The 22,887-nt window shown below is 42.0% G+C and overlaps 2 protein-coding genes across 2 annotated transcripts in view; both read right to left on the reverse strand.

The window, feature by feature from the left end:
- Positions 1-14,676, reverse strand: LOC125015533 (aminopeptidase Ey-like). Its single transcript, XM_047597489.1, has 23 exons — positions 14,442-14,676; positions 12,471-12,568; positions 12,069-12,185; positions 10,493-10,679; positions 10,279-10,421; positions 9,367-9,503; positions 9,085-9,211; positions 8,276-8,430; positions 8,065-8,178; positions 6,666-6,809; positions 6,390-6,455; positions 6,244-6,309; positions 5,405-5,577; positions 5,223-5,302; positions 4,976-5,109; positions 4,633-4,688; positions 4,112-4,259; positions 3,924-4,015; positions 3,738-3,848; positions 3,228-3,395; positions 2,699-2,839; positions 1,637-1,718; positions 1-1,033 (listed from the first exon to the last, which is right to left on the reverse strand). The coding sequence occupies exons 1-23, from the start codon at positions 14,573-14,575 to the stop codon at positions 857-859; spliced, it is 2,850 nt and encodes a 949-aa protein (XP_047453445.1). The 5' UTR covers positions 14,576-14,676; the 3' UTR covers positions 1-856.
- A 1,537-nt stretch (positions 14,677-16,213) lies between these two features.
- LOC125015195 (aminopeptidase N-like) overlaps positions 16,214-22,887 on the reverse strand; it is a 12,340-nt gene continuing 5,666 nt past the window's right edge. The window contains exons 8-21 of the mRNA XM_047596894.1: positions 22,557-22,700; positions 22,218-22,283; positions 21,400-21,465; positions 20,959-21,131; positions 20,784-20,860; positions 20,324-20,457; positions 20,059-20,114; positions 19,459-19,606; positions 19,279-19,370; positions 18,688-18,795; positions 18,434-18,601; positions 18,087-18,227; positions 17,578-17,659; positions 16,214-17,012 (exon numbers count right to left, since the gene is read on the reverse strand). Coding sequence (XP_047452850.1) covers positions 16,857-17,012; positions 17,578-17,659; positions 18,087-18,227; positions 18,434-18,601; positions 18,688-18,795; positions 19,279-19,370; positions 19,459-19,606; positions 20,059-20,114; positions 20,324-20,457; positions 20,784-20,860; positions 20,959-21,131; positions 21,400-21,465; positions 22,218-22,283; positions 22,557-22,700 — 1,611 coding nt within the window. The 3' untranslated portion in view covers positions 16,214-16,856. The remainder of the gene's footprint in view (positions 17,013-17,577; positions 17,660-18,086; positions 18,228-18,433; positions 18,602-18,687; positions 18,796-19,278; positions 19,371-19,458; positions 19,607-20,058; positions 20,115-20,323; positions 20,458-20,783; positions 20,861-20,958; positions 21,132-21,399; positions 21,466-22,217; positions 22,284-22,556; positions 22,701-22,887) is intronic.

A 22,887-nucleotide genomic window follows, 5' to 3' on the forward strand; every position in this document is an offset into this window, starting at 1 on the left:
TGAGGACTCAAAGTGAGTGAAGTTCACTCAGATTTTATTTTCCAAGATATGAATAAATGCAAGATTAATATTAAAATAATCAGATTATAATTATTATTATTATTGTTATTATTATTATTATTATTATTATTATTATTATAAGAAGCTGAATGAGTTAAAAACAGACCAGTGAAATATTAAATATTTAAATTAAATAAATCAATGAACATGAAAAAAAAAAAAAACATTCCTGTCGACTGGTTCAGAAAATAAAATAAAATAACATAAAAGAAGTCTGACAATCAATGAATGAGATGTTTCTGTTCCAGTTCGCTCTTTCTTTCTGTTTCTCTCCGTGTACAGACGCTTTGATTTTTTATCTTCTGACTGCATGTCTGCATGTCTCAGCTTTTCATCAATAAAAGGAACAAACTGCAGCTCTGGTCTCTGACTCTCAACACAAACTCAACACAAACTCAACTGAATGAGGTAAACCAACTGTGACGTCACCCACTGGCTTTTCAACCTTGGGGCGGAGCTAAAGCAGCCTGGACACTGAGACACGCCCACCCAGCTCTCCACCACCTGTCACTCAAAGCGGGAACGCCCTTAATTATGCAGAATTTTAAACCTTAATAAAAAATAAACGACTGAGTTAGAAAATAATTCACTAACCATAAAACTAATGTTTGACTCCAAGAACAAAAGAGAAAGTGACTGGAAACAAACCAGGGAGAATAAAAAGGAACAGCAGGAATCCGACACCAGGATGAAGCAGTAGTGATCATCTGAGACGGTCTCAGTACTGGACTGGAATATTTCTGTAAAACCCAGTGTGATCTAGACGGTGGCGTCACAGCTCTGGTCCTGGTCCGCTCTAGTTCTGGTCTGGTCTGGTCCTGGTCCGGCTCTGCCCCTTGAGCCAGTCCAGGACCTCCTGCTGGTTGAGCTGCAGCCACTGGATGTTGGCTCTGGTCCTCTCCAGGGCCTGATCCAGGGCCAGCGAGGCCGAGCCGAAGCCCAGCGCTCGGTGCTCCTCCATGAACTCCTCCAGCTGCAACAGGACTCGGTTTGATTATTGATTCATTCACTGGGGGGGGGATTTTCAATTTTCTTTTACAAAGAAGAACCTGATTTAATAGAGCAAGAGAGTATTTTTTTCATAATCGAAATGCAGATTAGAAGTAAAAATATATTTTTTCTCTCATATGGACCAGTTTGAGTCTGAAACAAAGACTGATTATATACCTTTATTTGGACACTAGTAGCACAGAGCAGAGTGGACTAGATTTATAAACTTAGAACGACATCATAGACTTTATGAACCTAGAAATGTTCCAGTTTAGTACGTACGTGCTCCTGTGTGGTTACGTATCCTTGAAGAAATACTATACTTCATCAAGGTAGTATTGTAGTATTGGTAGTATTGTATATTTTCCAGTGAACTACAGAAAGATTATATCATAATATTAAATATCAGATTATATATTATTTACTGAATTATAGACCAGAGAAACTTGTCTAAAAGTTCAAAGCTCAAAAGACGGAACGTCTCTAAGATACTGGAATAAATATGATATGATGGTTTTATAAAGTCACAGAGGAGGAGGAGCACCAGGAGAACCAGGAGGAGGTGTGAGGAGGTGCGAGGACGTACCTGCTGCAGTTCAGCCGGAGAGGAGAACCTGGCTGTGACTCCGGTGATGATGGAGGAGAAAGAGAAGGAGCCGACTCCGTATCTGGAGACAGAAACCAGAGCAGGAGGTTAGAGTCTGGTTCTTCTTCTTTTTCTTGTTTTATTTACTTCTGGAAGGATTTTAGTTTTTATGTTTTTAACTATTGTTTTATGTCTTTGTTGTAAAATAGTTGGTGTTAGTAACAAACTACAAAAAATCTGAATGATTGATTCAGAAAGTGGTTCTTACTAATTTAAATTGCATCACATATCTGGAGCTAACCAGTTAGCCTCAGCTAACAGAGAAAACATGCAGACAAACTTTGAATTTCTCAGTCATCATGTCAGAATTTCTTCTTCTTCTGTCTCAATGTTCATCAAATCTAAAAACAGCTGAGAACAAATGGACCTGATCTAGTTTTTATCATCCTCTGGGTCCTTTAGAGTCTATGCTCATGATTCTACATAAACTATGAACCACGTGGAGACTGGACTCATAGAATCTGAACCTTTGTCTCCATCTAGTGGTCTAATGGTGCTACTACAGATAATACACACAATGCAGCCTTCTATGTAGTAGTGACTGTGAGCTTAGCATTGCTATGTAGCATGTAGCCTTGGTGGCTGTTAGCTTAGCATTGCTATGTAGCCTTGGTGGCTGTTAGCTTAGCATTGCTATGTAGCCTGTAGCCTTGGTGGCTGTTAGCTTAGCATTGCTATGTAGCATGTAGCCTTGGTGGCTGGGGTCCTGGGGAGTTCCATGTGTAAATCTCCATCTTCTTCTGGATCGTATAATGAGCTCAATGGTAGAATGTGATGACGTCCAGGAGAAATAAAATGTCCAAAGGTTGAATTGTGTGAACGTTGCCTCCTGTAGTGAATCAGTAGCATTTTGGAGCCAGATTCACTTTAAGAGGTAAAAACCCAACGTGGAGGAACTTTGGGTTCTTTGGTTTGATCCAAATGTCCAGATGGAGAGTGGACCTGGTTCTGTTTCACTAGAACCTTGTGCTGGTATTTCTAGAAGCTCTTAGAGTCACTCACTGTGTGAACATGTACTCCCACTCCGCTCTGATAAAGTCCCAGGCCAGACTCTGCCCTGCTCGGTTGGAGGCGACCGCTGTGATGACGGAGGTGGCGTCTTGTTTACGGATCATTGTGGAGTTTAAGGTGTAAGACAGAAACCTGGGAGACAGAAGAGTAGATCCACATGAATGAATGTCTCATATCTGGTTCCTGGTCTCATATCTGGTTCTGGTCTCATATTAGGTTCCTGGTCTCATATCTGGTTCCTGGTCTTTAAACTAATGTAAACATGTATTTGTCACATTAGAACATCAGAGCTGATTCAGACACTTGTCAACGTCATCACATTAGAAACATTAGGACACTTGTTCTTCTTCATGGTTCCTGATAAATCAGGTCAGAGGGGGACCTTGTAGACCACATTAGACCCTGATTAGACCTGACAATGTTTCCTGGATCTTCTCTGATTGGCTCAATGAAAACCAAATGTTAGTCTATCTGAGCCTCTACCCTGACACCAGGTTCCTGTAGAACCCGGAGCCCCCACCTCTGGAGCAGCTGTGTGTTGGTGGTGCAGGCCAGAGCTGACATGAGTTTCTGGGCCTCGCTGGCCACGGGGGAGTTCTTGAACTGCCGCCATCCAAAGTCCCACTCGGCCTCGCCTCCTGCTGCCATGGCGCTGCAGTACACGGCCGAGCGCAGGTTAGGATGAATCCTGGCGAAACAAAGACGAGGAGAAACTCAGCGATCCGTTAATGAACAGCCACAGAGGCTGTTCATGTCCTCCTTCACCTCCTCCTCGTATCTCTGGGCTCAGTTTGACTCCAGAGACTCAAACCTCTAAATGTCTTTGCACTTATTGCACAAACTATGAATGAATCCATATGTATAAACCATATATATATTTAGATACATAAAAATACAAATTATATTTTCCGAATCCTTTTTTTATGTAGTGACGTATGAAGTCAGATCAAGTGAAGTCACAACTAGATGACACCCCCTGACCTTCATGTATATAATATATGATATATGATATAAATGAAGTGGAACTCACGGGTTCTCCTCAGGGTTCTTCATCCACTCTTTGAACCAGGTGGAGCTCAGTCTCTGACACTCGGCCAGTCCGGTCCTACAGGCCGTACGCAGAGCGTTCACCTGGTTGTACCTGAGACCGAGACTAGTGGTGAAGATCACACGATGACAACAAACAAACACATGTGGGTCTGAGATCAGTTCTCACTGGTCCATGTGTCCATCAGGAACCCGGCTCCAGTCTGAAGTCATGTTCTTGAAGTAGAGGAAAAGTGGTGTCACCTGCTTCTGGATGTAGTCCTGAGGAGACACGGAGACCCGGGTTCACCTGGAGCTGAACCTGGCCCTGAATCTGAATCTAAAACCTGAACCCGGATCTTCAGGGTCAAGACTCACCTGCATGGGCTGGCGGACTTCGGTCTGGTCCAGCATGAGCTCGTAGTAGTGCAGGTTATCCAGAGCAGACTGCCAGGGCATGAACTCCGTCTCCAGGCTCAGGTAGGAGGTGGTTCTGAGAGCCAGGGAGGTGGAGACCAGTCCAGCTCTGCAGAGACCAGAACAGACTGAATATGATGGATAAATATGGAGGTGAGGTGGTAACACAACCCATGGAGAACCCATGGAGCCCACTCAGGTCGAAGAAGACAGCCAAACAACAACAAGAAGAACTGAGAGGAACCAGGAGAACCAGAGGACGAAGCAGAAGAACCAAAAGAACAGGAAGAGGAATGAGAAGAAAAACTAAAAGAGATAGAAGAAGAAAAGTACAAGAACTGGAGGAAGGAGAACTAGAATCCTGTGACTAAACCTGTGAAGAAGTTTTCTGGCTAAACAGAACCCATGGAGAACCCATGGAGAACCCACTGAGGTATGTGCCTTAACGAGCAGGTTCTCTAATGAATGGATGTGAGTCTGACCTGGCCAGATTGAAGGCGTCGTCCACCAGCTGAGCCCTGTTCATCACCGGGATGACCTGAAGCATTTACAGCAGGAATAAAACAGAAAGATGATCTCATACAGGAACTGGTTTATTCCACTTATTTTAACTGAGCTTTTATATTCAGTCTCATGTTTCCTGCTCTTTGTGTCCTTAAATGCTTCCTGGGGACAAATACATTTTTTTCTGAATCTGAATCATATAGAGCTAACATCTTATTTATGTACTTATTTATTCATCTCCATCAGCACTAAATGTGTTCGTTAGATATGTGAAATAAACTTTTCATTCATTCCTTCAGAGGTTAAAGTTCCTGACTGGACCTGGTGGTCTGACTCCAGCTGACTGAAGAGGCGTTCCCAGTTCCCCAGGTCGTAGTTCACACGGTAATACCCCGTAACGTTGACGTTGGCCAGAACCCACGAGGCAGCGCTGCTTCGCATGTCCAGGTTCACAGCTGATGCAGAGAAATGAACGGAGACACGTTCATTATTCACAGAGAAGAATCATTTATTATTATTATTATTATTATTAGTAGTAGTAGTAGTAGTAGTACTTATTAAAGATCACCTTGTTTTTCCAGGAGCCACCAGATGTCAGTCTGGACCTCACCGGCCTTCATCCAGCGAACAGGAACCAGCCACTCATATCTGTGGAGAGCGCGGGGGGGTTAAAAACAACCTGCAATTCCTCCATCGTCCACTAGAGGTTAAAATCTCCTTCCTCCTTCTGCATATCTCATCTAAACGTACTTGAACGGAGACTCGGTCGTGACGACCGACTCTGGATCCAGGAGGAAGTGACTCTGGGAAACCGTCCCCGTGGTCGTATCTATGGTAACCACAGGGAAGCCCATCTGAAGCACCCACGGGTCCATGATGTCATCAACAGGACGAGGAAGTGAAACATGGCTGACGTCCACCGCCTGCAGGAACAACCACACCCAGTATCACTAATGAGTCTGGTTCATTAGTGATGAAATAAAATTAAACCACTCTGATACTAACAACATCACTCTGAACTCGTCCATCAACCCCTGGACTAGACCTGGACCTGGACTAGACCTGGACCCAGAGTTTCTAGTTCTCCAAAGGTTCTAGTGAAACAGAACCAGGTCCACTCTCCATCTGGACATTTGGATCAAACCAAAGAACCCAAAGTGTTCCTCCACGTTGGGTTAAGCTAACCGTCACCAAGGCTACATGCTACATATCAATGCTAAGCTAACAGTCACCAAGGCTACATGCTACATATCAATGCTAGTGAGAGATAGCTTAGCATTGATATGTTGCATGCCATGATGTAGAATCATGAGCATAGACTCTAAAGGACCCAGAGGATGATAAAAACTAGATCAGGTCCATTTGTTCTCAGTTGTTTTTGGATTTGATGAAATATTGATACAGAAGAAGAAGAAATTCTGACATGATGACTGAGAAATTCAAAGTTTATCTGCATGTTTTCTCTGTTAGCTGAGGCTAACTAGTTAGCTCCAGATATGTGATGCAATTTAAATTAGTAACAAACAATAAAATCCACTTGTTTAAAGTCAACTAGTAGCTGGAGAACATTCTCTGTTCTGGTATCTCACCGTCTGGAGATGTTTCCACAAGTCGCTTGCTACTGTGTTACTGTAGGCAAAGTGTTTGAGGTAACTCTGCAGATGAATGGAAACCATGGTCAGTTTCAGCTTCTTCACATCAAAACATAAATATCACGTTGTCACATTAAACTCACGCTGAGACCCTGGACGAAGACGGACTCAGACAGGAAGTCAGAGAGCATCCTCAGCACTGCTGCACCCTGGGAAACGCAGACAGACAGAAGGACTACGTTGTAGGTGGAGGAAGCTGGTTTAGCTTCAGGCTAATTCAATCCTCTACTTTAATAATTAGAGTTTGAATTGTTGAGTTATGGATAAAAGCATGAATATTTGAAACTCCCTGCAGATGAGACATCGAGGTCACGAGAGTTAGATGTAGGGCCTGAAAGTGTGAGTCCGTCTATGTGCACCTTGCTGTATGAGATGGTGTCAAACTGCTCGGTGATCTGCTCAGGAAGGAAGATGTCGTCTTCATCAGAGGACAGAGGATGAGACGACATCAAGGCATCGACTGCAAACACTCTGTGGACGTCATCGAGTACGATCAAGTCTTTCTGGAGCAAACACATCCACAGCAGCACGTTAGAAAGACTCCATTAAAAAACATGCATGGTTCCAATGGAAGTCATTTGAAGTACATTTGTTGTAAGACGACCCTGTTGTTGATGCAGCCTCCATCACTAAGCTTTGATAAGTTAAACTAAAGTGAATGTTGTCAGGGTCAGTTTGATTAATAATAATAAATAAAAGTTGAAATTTGCTTGATTCTGTTTCTCCTGGAAACTCCTCATCCTGAGGACAAAATGACTGCTTTTTGTCTTTTAGTGTGTCCCTGTTGCTACGGAGACAAACTAACTTGTGGACATTGTCCAACCAGAGGAGAGCTGACGCTTCTTATTGAGAACAGTCTCTCCCAGTGAACAGTGGCTGCAGGAGTGGACACATATTAGCAGCAGCATTGGCAGCTTGTCTTTGTCTTGGTTTGTCTTGGTTTGTCTCCAGCTGTTAGCCGCGTTAGCCCAAGTGCTAGCAGAATCCCCGGCTAACGTATGCTTGGCTTGGTTCATGTGCTGTTTGAAGCTGGAAAGAAAACTCCTTCCTGCAGAGTGTGATGATACTTTATGTGTCTCCACTGGTCCCTCTTGGTTTCTTTGTCCTCAAATGTCCCATGGAGAGGACCAACGTGCTGTTTAGCGTCTTCCATCTTTATGGGTTGGTTCTGCTGCCTGTCGCTACCGGATCAGCTGGTGCTAACGCTAACGCTACTTGGACAAACTGCCTGAAATGAGACTGTCAGAATCATTCTGAGCTACAGATGGACTAATTGCGTTAAAGTTTTTAATCAGATTAATCGTGATGATGGACTAATACGAATTAACGAGTTAATTTTCACAGCCCTAATTATTACTAAAATTAATATTGGATTATACACTGAATTTAATTTAAAAATAATTTTTACAACTCTTAGGATCCCATGGGACCTCTTTACGGAAAGGTTGTTATCGTGCCACCGTAGTCACCATCATGTCACATCCTGTACAGCGTCAAATAACAAACTAAAACAAAACTTATACAAAACTGACACTTGAACATTCATCGACATTATATTAACTACCTGAAATGACAGAAACCATCCTTGAAATAAATTGTCTGATGTGTATTTTTGTGTTTTAGTTTGGCCCAACGCCCGCCCACTAACATGGAGGAGGTGGAGCTAACTGTGGCCTCCAGTCACCAGGGGGAGCTGTACTAGCTTTGGCTTCACTTTTGATGAGCAGTTCCATCTTTATATACAGTCTATGTTCTCACCACGTTCCACGTCGGCTCAGCGTGGTCCGCCCCCAGGTACGACACGTACGTAGCGAAGCCTTCGTTCAACCAGACCTCGTTCCACCATCGCAGCGTCACCAGGTTCCCGAACCACTGCAACACACGCACAAACACACACACACACGGCATCAACCGAACTGAACTAACAGACCAACGAGCCAAAACATGAAAAACCACAAACACAGTTCACCATGTGAGCCAGTTCATGAGCGATGATGGAGGCCGTGGTCTCTCTGTTCCTGTTGGAGGAGGTGGCCGGCTCAAAGAGGAGGTTGGTTTCTCTGTACGTCACCAGGCCCCAGTTCTCCATGGCACCGAAATAAAAGTCTGGGAGAGCGATCTGATCTGTGAGGAGGACACAAGTTTTCAGTCTAAGAACTTCCACCTGCTTGTTAACATGAAGCAGCATTGAACGTGTCCCAAGTAAAACTCAAATAAAAACTTGAAATATAAAAAACAAATGTCTTAAAATCTGGCTTATCCAGCTGCAATATCTAAATCTAATCCAGACCCTCTAATCCCTTCTTGTTTAACAATCATTAAAATGACAGAAACCTTCCTCATAACGTGTTGAGTGTTTTTTAGTTTGCCTTCCACTAACATGTACTACACGGCAGACAGCCACAGGGGGGCGCTCCACAGGCTTTGGCTTCACTTTAAGCAGAGCTCTCATGGCTCCACTGCTTTTATTAGTTTGGTCACTATAAACTCTGTTATTCATGTGTTTACTTCCTTATTTGCACTTCCTTACTGTTCCTCTTTCCACTGTTCCTGGTATTTCTTAGTGTTGCTATCTTTTGAACTCTTTTAGTTTTTTTTTTTATTATTCTAGATCTCCTTTTTGTTGGATTAACTTCCACAGGATTTTGTTTTGACTCCTCACCTTTGGATTTTGAGCTGTGTTATTTCATCCAGTCTCGCTTCCTCCAATTCACAAGTACAAATCACACACCCATGAATTAAAGTCTAAGATGAGGTAGATGGAAAGAGGAGACTCACCAGACTTGCTCAGGGGGTAGGGGACGTTATAGTACGACTGGAAGAAGTCCAGGACGGGTCCGGTCACATTGAGGGCGTAGTCCCCCTGTCCCAACTCAATGGCCTTCCTCCGAGCCCAGATACGCACCTGACCACACAAACTCTTCTGTGAATTATGTTTCACCATCAAATCTGATCTGATCTGATCTTGGTCGTCAACTGAGGGTCAGTTAGTGGAATATATATGAAGATCTTTGAATATGAAAACATTAAGAACATGGAGGAGACGTGTCAGACACGTACCAGAGTGTCTCCCTGAGTGGTTTCCAGGTATGAGTAGTCAGAGATGACCATAGCCAGCAGGTAAGTGGACATTTTCTTTGTCGGCTCAAACCTGGTTTGTGTCACAGCTACTCCGTCAAAGGTGGCGCCAACAACATCTGAGGAAGATGAACAGATATGAAATGATCCTGGCTGAACAGTCATCAAAGACCTGCTGGACCAATCAGGTGGTTTCTGAGGCGGAGTTTAATGTGGCGATGGACAGAAGAGGACCAGTGGTCATAGCCGTCATCTGAGAGACGAGGACTTTATTTTAGCTTCAATAAATAAAAAATAAAACCTTGAATGGTTAACTCTGATAACTGCTAACTGGAGGGACAAGGGACGTCTTCCTTTGAGGACAACAACGTCCAAATCTCATCCATCTATGATGGAGGAGTAGAGGAATAGAGGAGGAGGACTGAGATAGAATCTGATCCAGTCTGAACTTACGTTTCTGATGGTTTTACCCTCAGAGTTTAAATTTAAACCTCAAACTTCCTCCAGTCTCTTAGAGCTGAAGAAGCTGCTCAGATGAAACGTTTCATCTGGACTCTACTGGTCCAGACGAAACGTCTCCTCTGGACTCTACTGGTCCGGATGACTTTTTTTTAAAACTCTTTTTGGATGTAAACCATGACCTGGAGGACTGAGAACCTTCACAGATGTTCTGCATCATGACAAAGTCTAAATTCTTCTGGCATCTTGTCTGATTTAGCTAGCTGCCTTACACTCATGCTAATGCTAAACTAGCACAAGAATTTGGAAAATCTGGAAAAAAACTGACTTGGTTTAACTTCACATGTGATAATGATGCAGGATCCATCCGATATTCAACATTATTGGCACATATCCACCCCCCATAATAAAAAGGTAAATGTATGCAGCTGAGACCTGTTTCCAAGCCATTGGATAAGGCTACGGTTCCAGGCGGGTGGATGAGAGTAATGTGAAACACAGCCTTCATAGCTGGCTCATCAAAACAAGGGAAGGTCTTCCTGGCGTGAGTTGGATGCATCTGAGTGGTGGCGACAATCCTGTGAACGAGAAAATATCCTGAACAGAGAGTCCAGAGCTCAGATTCACCCTTCAAAGCACATCTACTTACTTTCGGACTCCGTCTTCCTCATATTCACTGCGGTAAAAACCGGCCAAGTCGTCGGCCAGTTCTCCGGTGAACTCTGTGTACAGCTGATACCTCTGTCCTTTAAGTAATTCATCGTCCAGCTGGATGACCAGATACTGAGTCTTAGGCTGCAGCCAGGAAACCTTAATACTGGGAGCGGACCAACCATCTGGAGGAGGAAGACAGATAAGAAGAGAGACAATGAATAGAAGAACATCGTCTGCAAACAGTCACATTTCATCAGCCGTTCATTACGTTTTCATTTTAGGACTCTTAAGTTTTTTCACCCACTGATTAATTTTGCGATTTTTTGCTTCATTAACATGTCTGTGATGCTCATTTAGGTGTTTGTTTCATAGACTGTGTCTGTGTTACGCCTCTAGTTTCCTCCTAAATTCACTAAAAGTCATCTATTTACTGTGAGCCTGTCTTTACTTCCATATGAGCTACTGTTGCAGTTTCTCCTGCATAAGTCTGTCGGGTCCAAATATGGTCATACCCTTTGTATTGCCAACCAATCGTTTAGTGGTTTCCAATAAAAATAGACAGGATTTTGCAATGTAAAACTTTAAAGTTTGTTTTTTCTGCTACTCTCAGCCATTAATCTCCACTTCAGCTCTTACACAAACCAAACTTTCCAGATTTATTCCTAACTACATTCTGCAGGTATTTACGGAGGGGATTCCTCATATATCATTCAGAGACTGATTTATAGAACATTTTTCTCCTAAAAACATGGCAAAAAAAATAATTTTTGGGACTGTTGACAGCATTTTGTGCTTAAAAAGAGATATAATAATAATAATAATAATAACAATAACAATAATAATAATACATTTTATTTATAAGCGCCTTTCAGAACCTCAGTGAAATAAAATGAAGGTCAAATACAAAATAAAATAAACATGTAAACAATAATGTATAACAGATCATCAGAAACAAGTAAATAAGTAATTAGATATCCAAATTTCCCACTGTAAATACCTGGAAATCTAATTCACTGACAAAATGGGGGATGGGCAGGTTCAGTCCAGAACAACATTAATTATTTGGTAATAAAGAGTTTAAACAAAAGATCCAGAAAACAAAGCTGAACCAAACCCATCTGGACTGGTTGAGTTTAGAAGACGTTTCCTCCAAGTTTTAAATGTCAGGAGGAGAGTTTAGGTTTTTATGAGGAACATCTGTAGGTGGAGTCTCACAATGACCTGGACCTGGACCTGGACCTGGGCCTGGACCTGGACCTGGACCTGGACCTGGACCTGGACCTGGGCCTGGACCTGGACCTGGACCAGTTCTGATCATGTCTCCAATCAGTGGTTCTCTGATGATCCATTAAAGGTTCCTTTACTCCTTATTCTTCTTCTCTGGAGAAAATGTGGACGTTGTCGTCCTTCGTTCGTCTTCTCTGCTTTTAAGTTTTATTCCTCTGTTTATTTACTGTGTTTAAAGTGTTTCTCAGGGAGTCCAGAGCCACGTGGTTTTACCTTTCCTTGTTTAATACGTTAATTATATGAAACATGTGAGTGTGATGCATCCAGACTCTGCCTGTACAGACCTGAGTTAACCAGCGTGGCGATGTGTGAGTTGTTCAGCTTGGTGTAGTTGAGTAGGTTGGAGTGGATCAGAATCAAATCGGTTTCTTCTACACACTCAAACTGTACGACAGAATGACCTGATGGACCGAGAAACAAACGGGAAAATAACTGTTAGTGCTTTAACCCACTCCACCATCACTCTGGTCTCATCAGAGTCTGGATTTCATTCCAGCATCATCACCTGGAAAATCCTCCGAACAATCAGAGCAACTGAATATGAGACATTAACCCTAAAACACCAACGTTATAATTAGTAACTAACGCCGGGTCGACTGCACCCAATAACAAATACTTCTCATCAAGACATACTGAAGTACAACAATACCTGGTAAACTGAGGTACTTTTCATTTCGTTTAATCACCTGTGAAAACGTAGAGGCCGGTGTTTGGGTCGGGGCTGAGTCGAGGCCACAGGGTGATGTCATAGAACTCAGGGACCAAAGCCGTGGGAAGACGAAACCTGGAGGGAACAACAATTCAAATAAAACCTGAAACTGTTTCCTCCGAATGTTCTGCCCTAAATGACTGAATTTTTTTAGAAAACTAATTTTATATTATTATAAAAATATTACATCCTGTTTTTTTTATATCAGGGTTGTACCAGAAAACCAGCAGGACACCAGAAATGAAGGAATAATGGGAGATTATCACAATATATTATTATAATATTATTATATTATGTCTCCTGCTGCTAAAAGATCGATTGTGTTGATTTGGAAAAAGAGTCCAAGTATCAGGAAGAGGAGATGTGATACGACCTCAAACAAACCTCGCAACAAGAGCAACTCGTTTTAATCACGGGAAGACTACGATGGACTTTGAATATAACTGAGTATGTACATAAGATTGATAAAAATATTTTCTTATGTGTGTAAGAAGATTTTTGTCCATCTTTACTTTAGTCGAGGAAGCACAAACCTTTAGGTTTTGTTTTTTATTTTTATGCTGTTAGATACAGATGTGGAGAAAACCACTAATGAACATGTTGTTTCTAAAAAGGTCTGTACCTCATGTAGAGTGTGTTTAACATGAATGCAAAACAGTCTAAAGCTGAAGCTGAGTCTTTCATGTCGAGTTAAACCTGCTCAAAAAAGTAACAATGAAGTGTGTTTGGTGATTATCTTTCAGCTGGTGTTCAACAAGTTCTTTAAGACCAACTGATGCAATGAGCAGCTTCTCATTTCTCCAACAACCATGTGGAAAGACACAGAGGATGTTAGTCAGGTGGAGGAGAAGATGTTAGTCTGGTGGAGGAGAAGATGTTAGTCTGGTGGAATAGATGTTACTCTGATGGAGAAGATGTTAGTCTGGTGGAGGAGATGTTAGTCTGGAGGAGGAGATGTTAGTCTGGAGGAGAAGATGTTAGTCTGGTGGAGAAGATCTTAGTCTGGAGGAGAAGATGTTAGTCTGATGGAGAAGATGTTAGTCTGGTGGAGGAGATGTTAGTCTGGTGGAGGAGAAGATGTTAGTCTGATGGAGAAGATGTTAGTCTGGAGGAGATGTTAGTCTGGTGGAGGAGATGTTAGTCTGGAGGAGGAGATGTTAGTCTGGTGGAGAAGATGTTAGTCTGATGGAGGAGATGTTAGTCTGGAGGAGAAGATGTTAGTCTGGTGGAGGAGATGTTAGTCTGGTGGAGAAGATGTTATTCTGATGGAGAAGATGTTAGTCTGATGGAGAAGATGTTAGTCTGATGGAGAAGATGTTAGTCTGGAGGAGATGTTAGTCTGGTGGAGGAGGAGATGTTAGTCTGGTGGAGGAGGAGATGTTAGTCTGGTGGAGGAGATGATGTTAGTCTGGAGGAGGAGGAGATGTTAGTCTGGTAGAGGAGGAGATGTTAGTCTGGTGGAGAAGGGTCAAATCATTGGCTGCATCAAGCAGAGGAAACATCTAGAAACTACTAAAACTGGCTTAAGACCTTTATTCCAGACTGGAAGGACAGTGGAGAACCATGTTCTACCAGGAAGAAATAAATCCTGATTGATGGAGAAACGTTTGGAGGAAAAGCAGCAGTAGAACTCAGGGCTGTGTTTAATAGTGGAAGGAAGAGCATTTCACACCATGGACAATGTGAAGGGAACTCAAGGGACTGAACAGAAAACCACTGATCAGGGAGGACAACCGGGAAAAAAGGCTCCAATCTCTGTGGACTCAGTGGTCATCATCAATACAAGATCTGAACTAAAAACACTGGATGGAAGAAACCTGGAGACGTTGGAGAAGCTTCTTATTGAATCGAGGCTGAAGGAGCTCCGCCCAAACGTTAGACAGTGTGACCTTTGTTTGAGTCCAGACAGATTATCACGGAGCATTCACACCATGTCCTCGTGTCCTACCTGTCCCAGGGAGCTGTGCCTTCGTCTTTGTCTCTCAGGGCCAGAGTCCACAACGTGACGATGGTGGCGATGGAGGCCACCGTTAAGACCGCGCTCACGATGAAGACTTTACTGATCCGGCAGCTTCCCCCCATCTCAAAGAAAAAGACGAGTCCTGACTGAAGCTCTGCTGAACCGTGAACTAGCTCCAGCCCTCAGATCATCTGATTACAGCTCCCCTCCACCCTCCACCTCCACCCTCCATCCTCCACCTCCACTGCCAGGTCCCGTCCCACTCTGTGATAAATGGACGACAGATAAAGGCAGCTCTCGTGGGAATGGTGGGACTGTGACCTATTTGATAGATTATTCACAGTCAGGTTTTAGTGCATGTTCACATATCAGCCATTAAACTCTGTGAATTCACACGCCTGTGACGTCAACATTTTATCAAGTCTCTGTGTCCAAGGGTCAAAGCCTGTCTCTGTAAATCTGTTTGTCTCATCCAGACTCTCTGTGCTGCATTTACTGTCCCCCTGTTTATTTGACCCACGGCAACAGTTCAAATGTGTTTGGACCATAAATCTCAATAAAATACAAAGAGATTAAAAACTTCACAAGAATTACTTTGTCAAACATTAAATGTAAAAATTTAAATAGTTATAATTAGAAGTTACACATGTTGACATTTGAGAAGCTACACATCAGATGATTAGTTTAAATAAACATGTAAATACAGACACTACTTTAAATGTAAGTTTTCTAATTAACTAAACGTTTATTTGCTTCGATTAAATATTTACAAACTCTGACCCTTTTGTACAAATTTACACCATAAATCATGTAATTAATGTATTTAAATTATTTAATGTCTATCTCATAAATTAACTCAACACAATAAAAAAATCTCTGAGATTTTACATTAATTAAAAGTTTAAATCAAAGGATTATTAATTAATTTTAGATTTTTAAATAAATATGAACCTAGCAATTACTTTATAATATTATACAGTGTAATACTATGATAGAATTAAATAAAATAAAATAAATAACAGGTAGCTTTTGGGAGTTTTGAGAAGACATTAAAGACGTTTTTGTTTAATAAATATTAAAATAAACTTTTCATTTCAGGACATAAAGCTAGTTAGCATGCATGCTAGCTCCTGGCTAACACTGCAACTGACTACACGAGATTTTACGAGTAATATATGTTTGACAATATGGTTTTCAATGCCGAATTCACAATAACTAGTCCCTTGTCGACAATTAAAACTTTAAACACTGACAAATACAAGTGAATTACTTCGTTACTGAAGAAAAGTTTAAACGTGATTATTCTCAATAGAGCCCCGCAGGCGTTAAAAGCGTCTATTTAAAGCTGGTTTATGAACGCTTATCGCGAATAATTATTAACATCATTCACATTCTCGTGAAGTGAAAATGACTCTGTACTTAAAAACACATGTAGAATGTGTTTTGGACTTTAATTACCTTCGGTGCTGTTGTAAATGTTTATGGTTTTGAAGAGAAACCAAACTCCATTTAACTCCCCGTGTTTTTAGAACTCATGTCCCTCTCACTTTATAAAGGAGTTAGCTTTCCCCTGATGAGCTGAATTAGTTAGCTTCTATTTTAGCCTCAGTTAAGAAATAAATGGTCTTTTAATGTTCTATAATATTTTTATGTAGTAAATTGTGTCAGAAGGCCAGTAAAGTTTAGAAGTTAGATTTTTATGTTTTAGTTCAAATCATAATCTGACAGTTATATTTCTCATCCAGAAAAAAAACAGTAAGTTATTAAGAAATCAAGTTTTAATTCTCTTTTCCACAATGAAATTTCAAATATGTAAAAACATGTTCCCAGTTCCACAGCAGAGAGCCGTCATTACCAGGACAAACATGTACAATAAATAAAAGAACAGGTTTACCATTAATTGCTCCAACATTTATGAGGCAGTGTGTGAAAATAGAAATAAAATGTGTTAAAATAGAAAAAGGGCTGTGGTTGCTTCAGCAGCTCAATCTTAAAAATGTAGAAAACACAAACAATGAGACGGAAGAGGAGTCCAGTTTTTCTGCTAATATAAAAAAAATAATCGTCCAAATGTTAGAAGAAAACTAAAGGGAACATGCACCAACTCTGTTCTTATAATCAGGAACTATAAAATTATATTGACAAAGAACTTAAACAGCTACAAAACCACTAAAACGAGTCCTCGCCAGGTGATTTGTGCTTTTCAATAAACTGTAATTCTCTTTTTTCTATAACTCGAGCTCAGTGAGCTGATCAGAGTCCTGACTGATTTTAAAGGTGATGAAATGATGCATGAATCATTCTACAGGAGTAAATCTGCTCCAAGCAACATTTATTTTACAGGAAAACAACAACAACAACAACAAAACATTTTAAATTAGACGGAGAACACAGGTTCCTCGTTTAGGCTTTAGCTTCATCATTGAACCAGGTCAGAACATTCTGCTTATTCTCTCCGATCCACTTGATGTTTCCCATGGTTCTCTCAATGGACTGATCCACGGCCAGAGTCCCGGAGCCGAAACCCACGTCAGAGTTATCGGTCTTGAACTGTTTCAGCTGAGAAACACAACACACACAAAGAGAATGAAGGGTTCATCGTCTCTACAGCTCACAGTAAAGTCAGGTTCACAGTAAAGTCAGGTTCATATTAAAGTCAGGTTCACATTAAAGTCAGGTTCATATTAAAGTCAGGTTCACATTAAAGTCAGGTTCATATTAAAGTCAGGTTCACAGTAAAGTCAGGTTCACAGTAAAGTCAGGTTCATATTAAAGTCGGGTTCATATTAAAGTTGGGTTCATATTAAAATCAGGTTCACAGTAAAGTCAGGTTCATATTAAAGTCAGGTTCACAGTAAAGTCAGGTTCACAATGAATCAACATTATATTAACTACCTAATTTCAGGTGTATTTTAGTTTAGCCCAAGCCCCGCCCACTAACGTGGAGGGGATGGAGCTTATGATCTATACCGTAGCCTCCAGCCACCAGGGGGAGCTCTACTAGCTTTGGCTTCACTGTTGAGGAGCTGTCTATGTTTTATTGTCAAAGAAATAATGTTATCTCAACAAACGAACAACCTTCCCTTCAAGACTTAAACGAAGAAAGATGATAAATATATCTGACCTGCTGGAGCTCGAACTCAGTGGAGAAGCGTTTGGTGACGCCGTTGATGAGGTTGGAGAAAGAGAAAGATCCACCACCGTACCTGAGAGAGGAGCCAGACGGGAACAAATAAATGATCTTATCCACTGGCCAGTTTCAGCAGAAACATCAACACACGAAGCCACAAATCTGCCCATTAATTATTTCATTGGACCATTATCATAGTGTTATAGGTGGCTATCCATGTTAATTAAGAGTTAGGTTAATATTTCTTTAAACAACTAGAGGCCCTGTTAATAATCCTTTGATTTAAACATTTAATTACTTTTAATTATTGTAAGATTAATGTGAGATTGACATTAATTACACATTTGTCCACGAGGGTCATGATAACATGACTTTTAAATGTTTAATTGGAATAAATAAAAGTCGAACTAGAAACATTCCATTTAACGTAGTGTCTGTATTTAGCTGTTCATTTAAACTAACTCCTGAATTCAGATGCGTGTGCGATGAATGAATGGACTCACTCTCTGAAGATGTACGCCCAGTTGGCCCTGATGAAGTCCCAGGCCAGAGGTTGACCCACCACATTGTTGCCGATGTAGACGATGGTGGAGGTGGCGTCCTGCTTCCTGATCTTCTTGGGGTCCAGGGTGAACTCCAGGTACCTGGGCAGAGTTAATCATTCATGTATATCTGTGAAGGTTCTTAGTCCTCCAGGTCCTGGTTTAGATCCAAAAAGAGTTTCAAAAAAAGGACACATGGACTAGTGGAGTTCAGCTACTCGGATGAAACGTCTTCTCAAACCAAGTCCAGACGCCTTGTTTTAAACTCTTTTTGGATCTCATTTATAAACCTCTGCGGATGAACTCACCTGTTGAGCAGCCAGGTCTCTTTGCTGCAGGACAGTGCGTAGCGGAGTTTATCCGCCTCACTAGCGATGGATGCATTTTTAAACTGTGTCCAAGCAAACTCCCACTCGGCGGCGGCGCCGGCCGCGATGGCGTGACAGTAGACAGTGGAGCGCAGGTTGGGGTGGATCCTGAGGAAAGATGTTGTTGAAGGTGACATGAATCAGTTGGTGTGTTTATAGGAGCAGAAGCTCCAGACCTGGACCTGTTCACTCACGCGTTGTTGCCAGTGGTCATCCACGCCTTGAACCAGCCTTTCACCAGATCCAGGCACTCGGGCAGACCGGTCCTACAGGCCAGGCTGATGGCGTTCACCTGGTTATACCTGGAGGACAGAGGCGCGGGAATGACTAAGATCAAGATCGAAGATGAAGACAGAAAATGTTCCTCGTTGACGAGCTAAAGCTAAAACCTGATGATTACAACTACGAGGAAGTGGAAATGAGACCAGACTAGAGAATGAGATCTGGTGTTAATTAATATCATTCAAATTACACAATCACTTAGTCACTCAGCCAAATACGAAGGTAAAGATATGAGGACTTTACCAGTTACAGAATTCTCATCTAAGCCTCATCTAAGTACAGTACAGCATAATATAGTGGAAGTATAGTGAAATAGTATAGTATAGTATAGTATAGTGTAATATAGTATAGTATAGTATAGTATAGTATAGTATAGTGTAATATAGTATAGTATAGTATAGTATAGTATAGTGTAGTTATGGCGCCATCTATGTGGTTTTCCTATGAAGTGAAACACTTTTGTGACTCTACATGTTCTAAATCATGCGGTCTGTTGAACTCACTGGTCCATGTGTCCTTCTGGGACGACCGTCCAGTTTTTGGTCAATGTCTTGTAGTGGTCGAACAGACCCGTGACCTGTTTCCTCAGATAATCCTGTGAACAACAGAGAGACTGGGCTCAGGGGACGTGGCTGGCGTTCAGCTCGGGATCTCATCGGTTTATTGGAGCTCCTTTAACTCACCTGCATGGGGCCGTAAACCTCGGTGCGGTCGAACATGAGGTAGAAGAAGTCCAGGTTATTCAGCGCTGACTTCCATGGCATGTATTCCCTCTCATTCTTCAGGTACTTGGTGGTTTTGAGGGCCAGTGTGGTCGGGATGATCTTCGCTCTAAACCAGGGGGGTCAAACTCAGTTTAGTTCAGGGGCCACATTCAGCCCAGTCTGATCTCAAGGGACCAGACCAGGAACACAACAGTGTATTAACCTTCAAATAACAACAACTCCAAATGTTTCCCTTAGTTTTAGTGCAAATAAATTCTTTAGGAAAGTGTTTCCATTTAACAAAACATTTTATGAACAACCAGACGTTTAAGAAAAAGAAGTGCAATTATTTGTTTAGTTCCAGGTCTTACTAAACGGTGTGAGCTCTAGGAATACTTTTATTGGTGGGACGTATGGCTCTCTGTGCAGTAGGACTACTTGATTTATAATGGTTTTATAGGTTGATCCCCATAATTCTGTTGTATGACATGTAAGGTAAACTCCCCCAAAGAACTTCCTGTGTAACGAGATTCATGGAAACACTGAATGATTAATCCATCCCCTTCGGTCCAGTCTTACCTGGCCAGGTTGAAGGCGTCGTCCACCAGCTGAACTCTGTTGAGCACTGGAATCATCTTAAAAGAAAAAAACAACAACAACAACTCAGAAACCTCCAAAAAACCTCCTTTACTGCAGCCTCCAGCCACCAGGGGGAGCTCTACTAGGTTTGGCTTCATTGCTACAGGTCATGATGAAGATGAGCTGGTTTCTAGACTAAACTTCACAAGTTTAGAGACACAGTCAGTCCAGCTCGTCTTTGTCTCGTCTCAGTTAGTGGTCGTACCTTGTGGTTGGTCTGTAGAGTCGACAGCAGCTTGTCCCAGTTCTTCGTGTCGTAGTTGACTCGGTAATAACCGACCACGTTGTGGTTCACCAGCAGCCAATCACTCCCTGTAGTCTTCATCTCGTTCATGGTGGCTACAGACGACACAGATTATTTACAGCTGGAGTTCAAGTATCGAAGCCGATCAGGACATTTACTTCATGATTTACACTGAGTACAGAACATTTCACCAACGTTCCCTTTACACGAGTTCTCTGGGATCCATTGTCCTGCTCTATGTCTTAATCTTCTTGTTTTAGTGCAAATTAGCATTGATGCTATAATCCAGCGTATTTACGTCTACTGCTGCCTGAATAGATGTCCATTAATGTTCACTGTCCCTATCAAAGAAATAAATATATAATAAATCAGTCTGTAAATCTGACTTCCTAAGGAAGTGGTAGCATCGGTATCATCTTACTGGAATCAACCTGCAGCCACGTTGTGTTCTGGACGACTCCGGTCTTCATCCACTTGATTGGAACGATCCATTGGTAACTGCAGCAGAGACACGAGTGGTTCTAGTTCTTTACCCAGACTTTTATGAAACGGATACTGAATGAACGTTAAAGGATTGAAGGATGGAGGGTAAGTACTTGAAGGGGGACTCAGTGGTGACCACAGAGTCTGGATCCAGCAGGAAGTGTTTCTGGGACACGACTCCGGTCTCGGTGTTGATGGTGACCACGGGGAAGCCCATCTGCAGCACCCAGGTGTTCATGATGTCGGTCAGTGAGGCAGGAAGAGGCGTACTGGTGGCGTTCACAGCCTGAGGAAGACAGACAGGAACTCACTTATGTGTCTACTGTCCCACTACCCACCCACCGTCACTGAAAGGAACCTGGTCTAAGGCCCAATAAAGCTAGCTGAGACAAGGACACATGGACCTGGAGGAGGTGAAGGAGGTAGGAGGAGGTAGAGGAGGAGCAGGTGAAGGAGAAGATAGAGGAGGAGGTGGAGAGGGATCTAAATCAACAGTGAATGATGTGGAGTTAATAATAAGCCATTAAAGGTTCAACGTCGTTAAGAAATCGTACCATCTGCAGGTGCTTCCACAGGTCGGTGTAGACGGCGTTTCCAAACCTGAACTCATCCAGGTAGGTCTGCAGGAAGGACAGAGAGCACGCAGAGTATGAACATGGACTCAACACGTCTCCTCCATAGACTGTATATAAACATGGACTCAGCACGTCTCCTCCATAGACCGTATATAAATATGGACTCAACACGTCTTCTACATAGACCGTATATAAATATGGACTCAGTGGTGTTTTCATTAATTAATCCTACGCTCTGCTCTACCTCCACCAGGAACAACGCTTCCTACAAGGAAGCGTTGGATTACCGTATACATTGAACTTATGTTCAGCAGTTGGCTAGCTTTGGCACTTTGGAGGAACTATTCTGCACCCATATATATATTTATATGTTCACAGTGTAAACAGACGGAAACAAGAAGTGTGACGTTCCCATGGTTACAGTACGTCAGCCATGTTTGTTTTCATTTTGGGAAAATTAAAAGTTCTTCCTGGTTTGACCTGATGATTCTGAATTGTTCCAATTCTGAATTGTTCCACTTCCTGTCCCAAACTTTTAATTAATTTAATTTACTAATTATTATGTGAAAACTATTGAAGGCAGACATCTTCATTTAAAGAGTTAAAACCTAATAAAATCCCATTGAACATCTGAAATTACACTCGTGGACACACTGACTGCAGCTGAAGAGTCTGAAGTTGTGAATTAAATGACATAAAATGGAACCAGTCTAAATGTAACAACAGATAAAATAGAGTCTTTATTTTTATTGAGAATCAAGAATAGTTTTACATAGTTTATTAGAAAGCATCCAAACCTTGAGTCCCATGGTGAAGACCTCTTCAGTCAGGAAGTCTGACAGCATCCTGAGGACGGACGCTCCCTGAGGACACGGACAAAGGTTAAAGGTCAAAGGTGGAACATGAGAAGAAATAGTGACATTCATGTCCTGATGAGATCAGGTTCGTCTGTAGTGCTTCAGAGACACTGAGACGACTAAAACTCGAATTATACTATTTACTATTAAAAATAGTCATGTTCACTCATCAGTTGTGTCTCTATCTGATCGTCTCATGTCTGATAATATTTGTCCTCCTCCGTTGACCCTGTGGACGTGTCCCTGCTGTAGAGAACCGTAGAGACAGTGTCTTCCTACCTTGCTGTATGAGATGGCATCGAACAGCTCGCTGATCTGCGCTGGCTTCTGGATGTCCTCTTCTTTAGAGGACAGCGGATGGGACGAGGCCAGGGCGTCCACAGCAAACACTCTGTGGACATCATTGAGGACGATGAGGTCCGTCTGTTGAGGGACAAAAGACACAAAAAGGTCAAAGGTCCAAACGTCACCAGAGGTGTTTTCTCATGGAGGCCGAAACTCTTTCTTAATGAAGTTTAATTCAATTTTTTTTTCTTTCTCTTCTCTTATTATTGAGCTATTGATGTGTCAAACAGCGCCCCCTCTAAGAAATGGTGAGATGCGGTATTAC

Source organism: Mugil cephalus, chromosome 10, assembly GCF_022458985.1.
Source record: "Mugil cephalus isolate CIBA_MC_2020 chromosome 10, CIBA_Mcephalus_1.1, whole genome shotgun sequence".
Classification (NCBI taxonomy): Eukaryota; Metazoa; Chordata; class Actinopteri; order Mugiliformes; family Mugilidae; genus Mugil; species Mugil cephalus.

Bases quoted from the DNA above. Each gene is read 5' to 3' on its own strand.
- LOC125015533 (XM_047597489.1), bottom strand. From the start codon at position 14,575: ATGGGGGGAAGCTGCCGGATCAGTAAAGTCTTCATCGTGAGCGCGGTC. The intron at 12,569-14,441 runs GTAGGACACGAG...TGTTCCCTCCAG, and splicing joins GGCACAGCTCCCTGGGACAG to GTTTCGTCTTCCCACGGCTT. The intron at 4,689-4,975 runs GTCCAGTCAGGA...TAAATGCTTCAG, and splicing joins AGCTGGAGTCAGACCACCAG to GTCATCCCGGTGATGAACAG.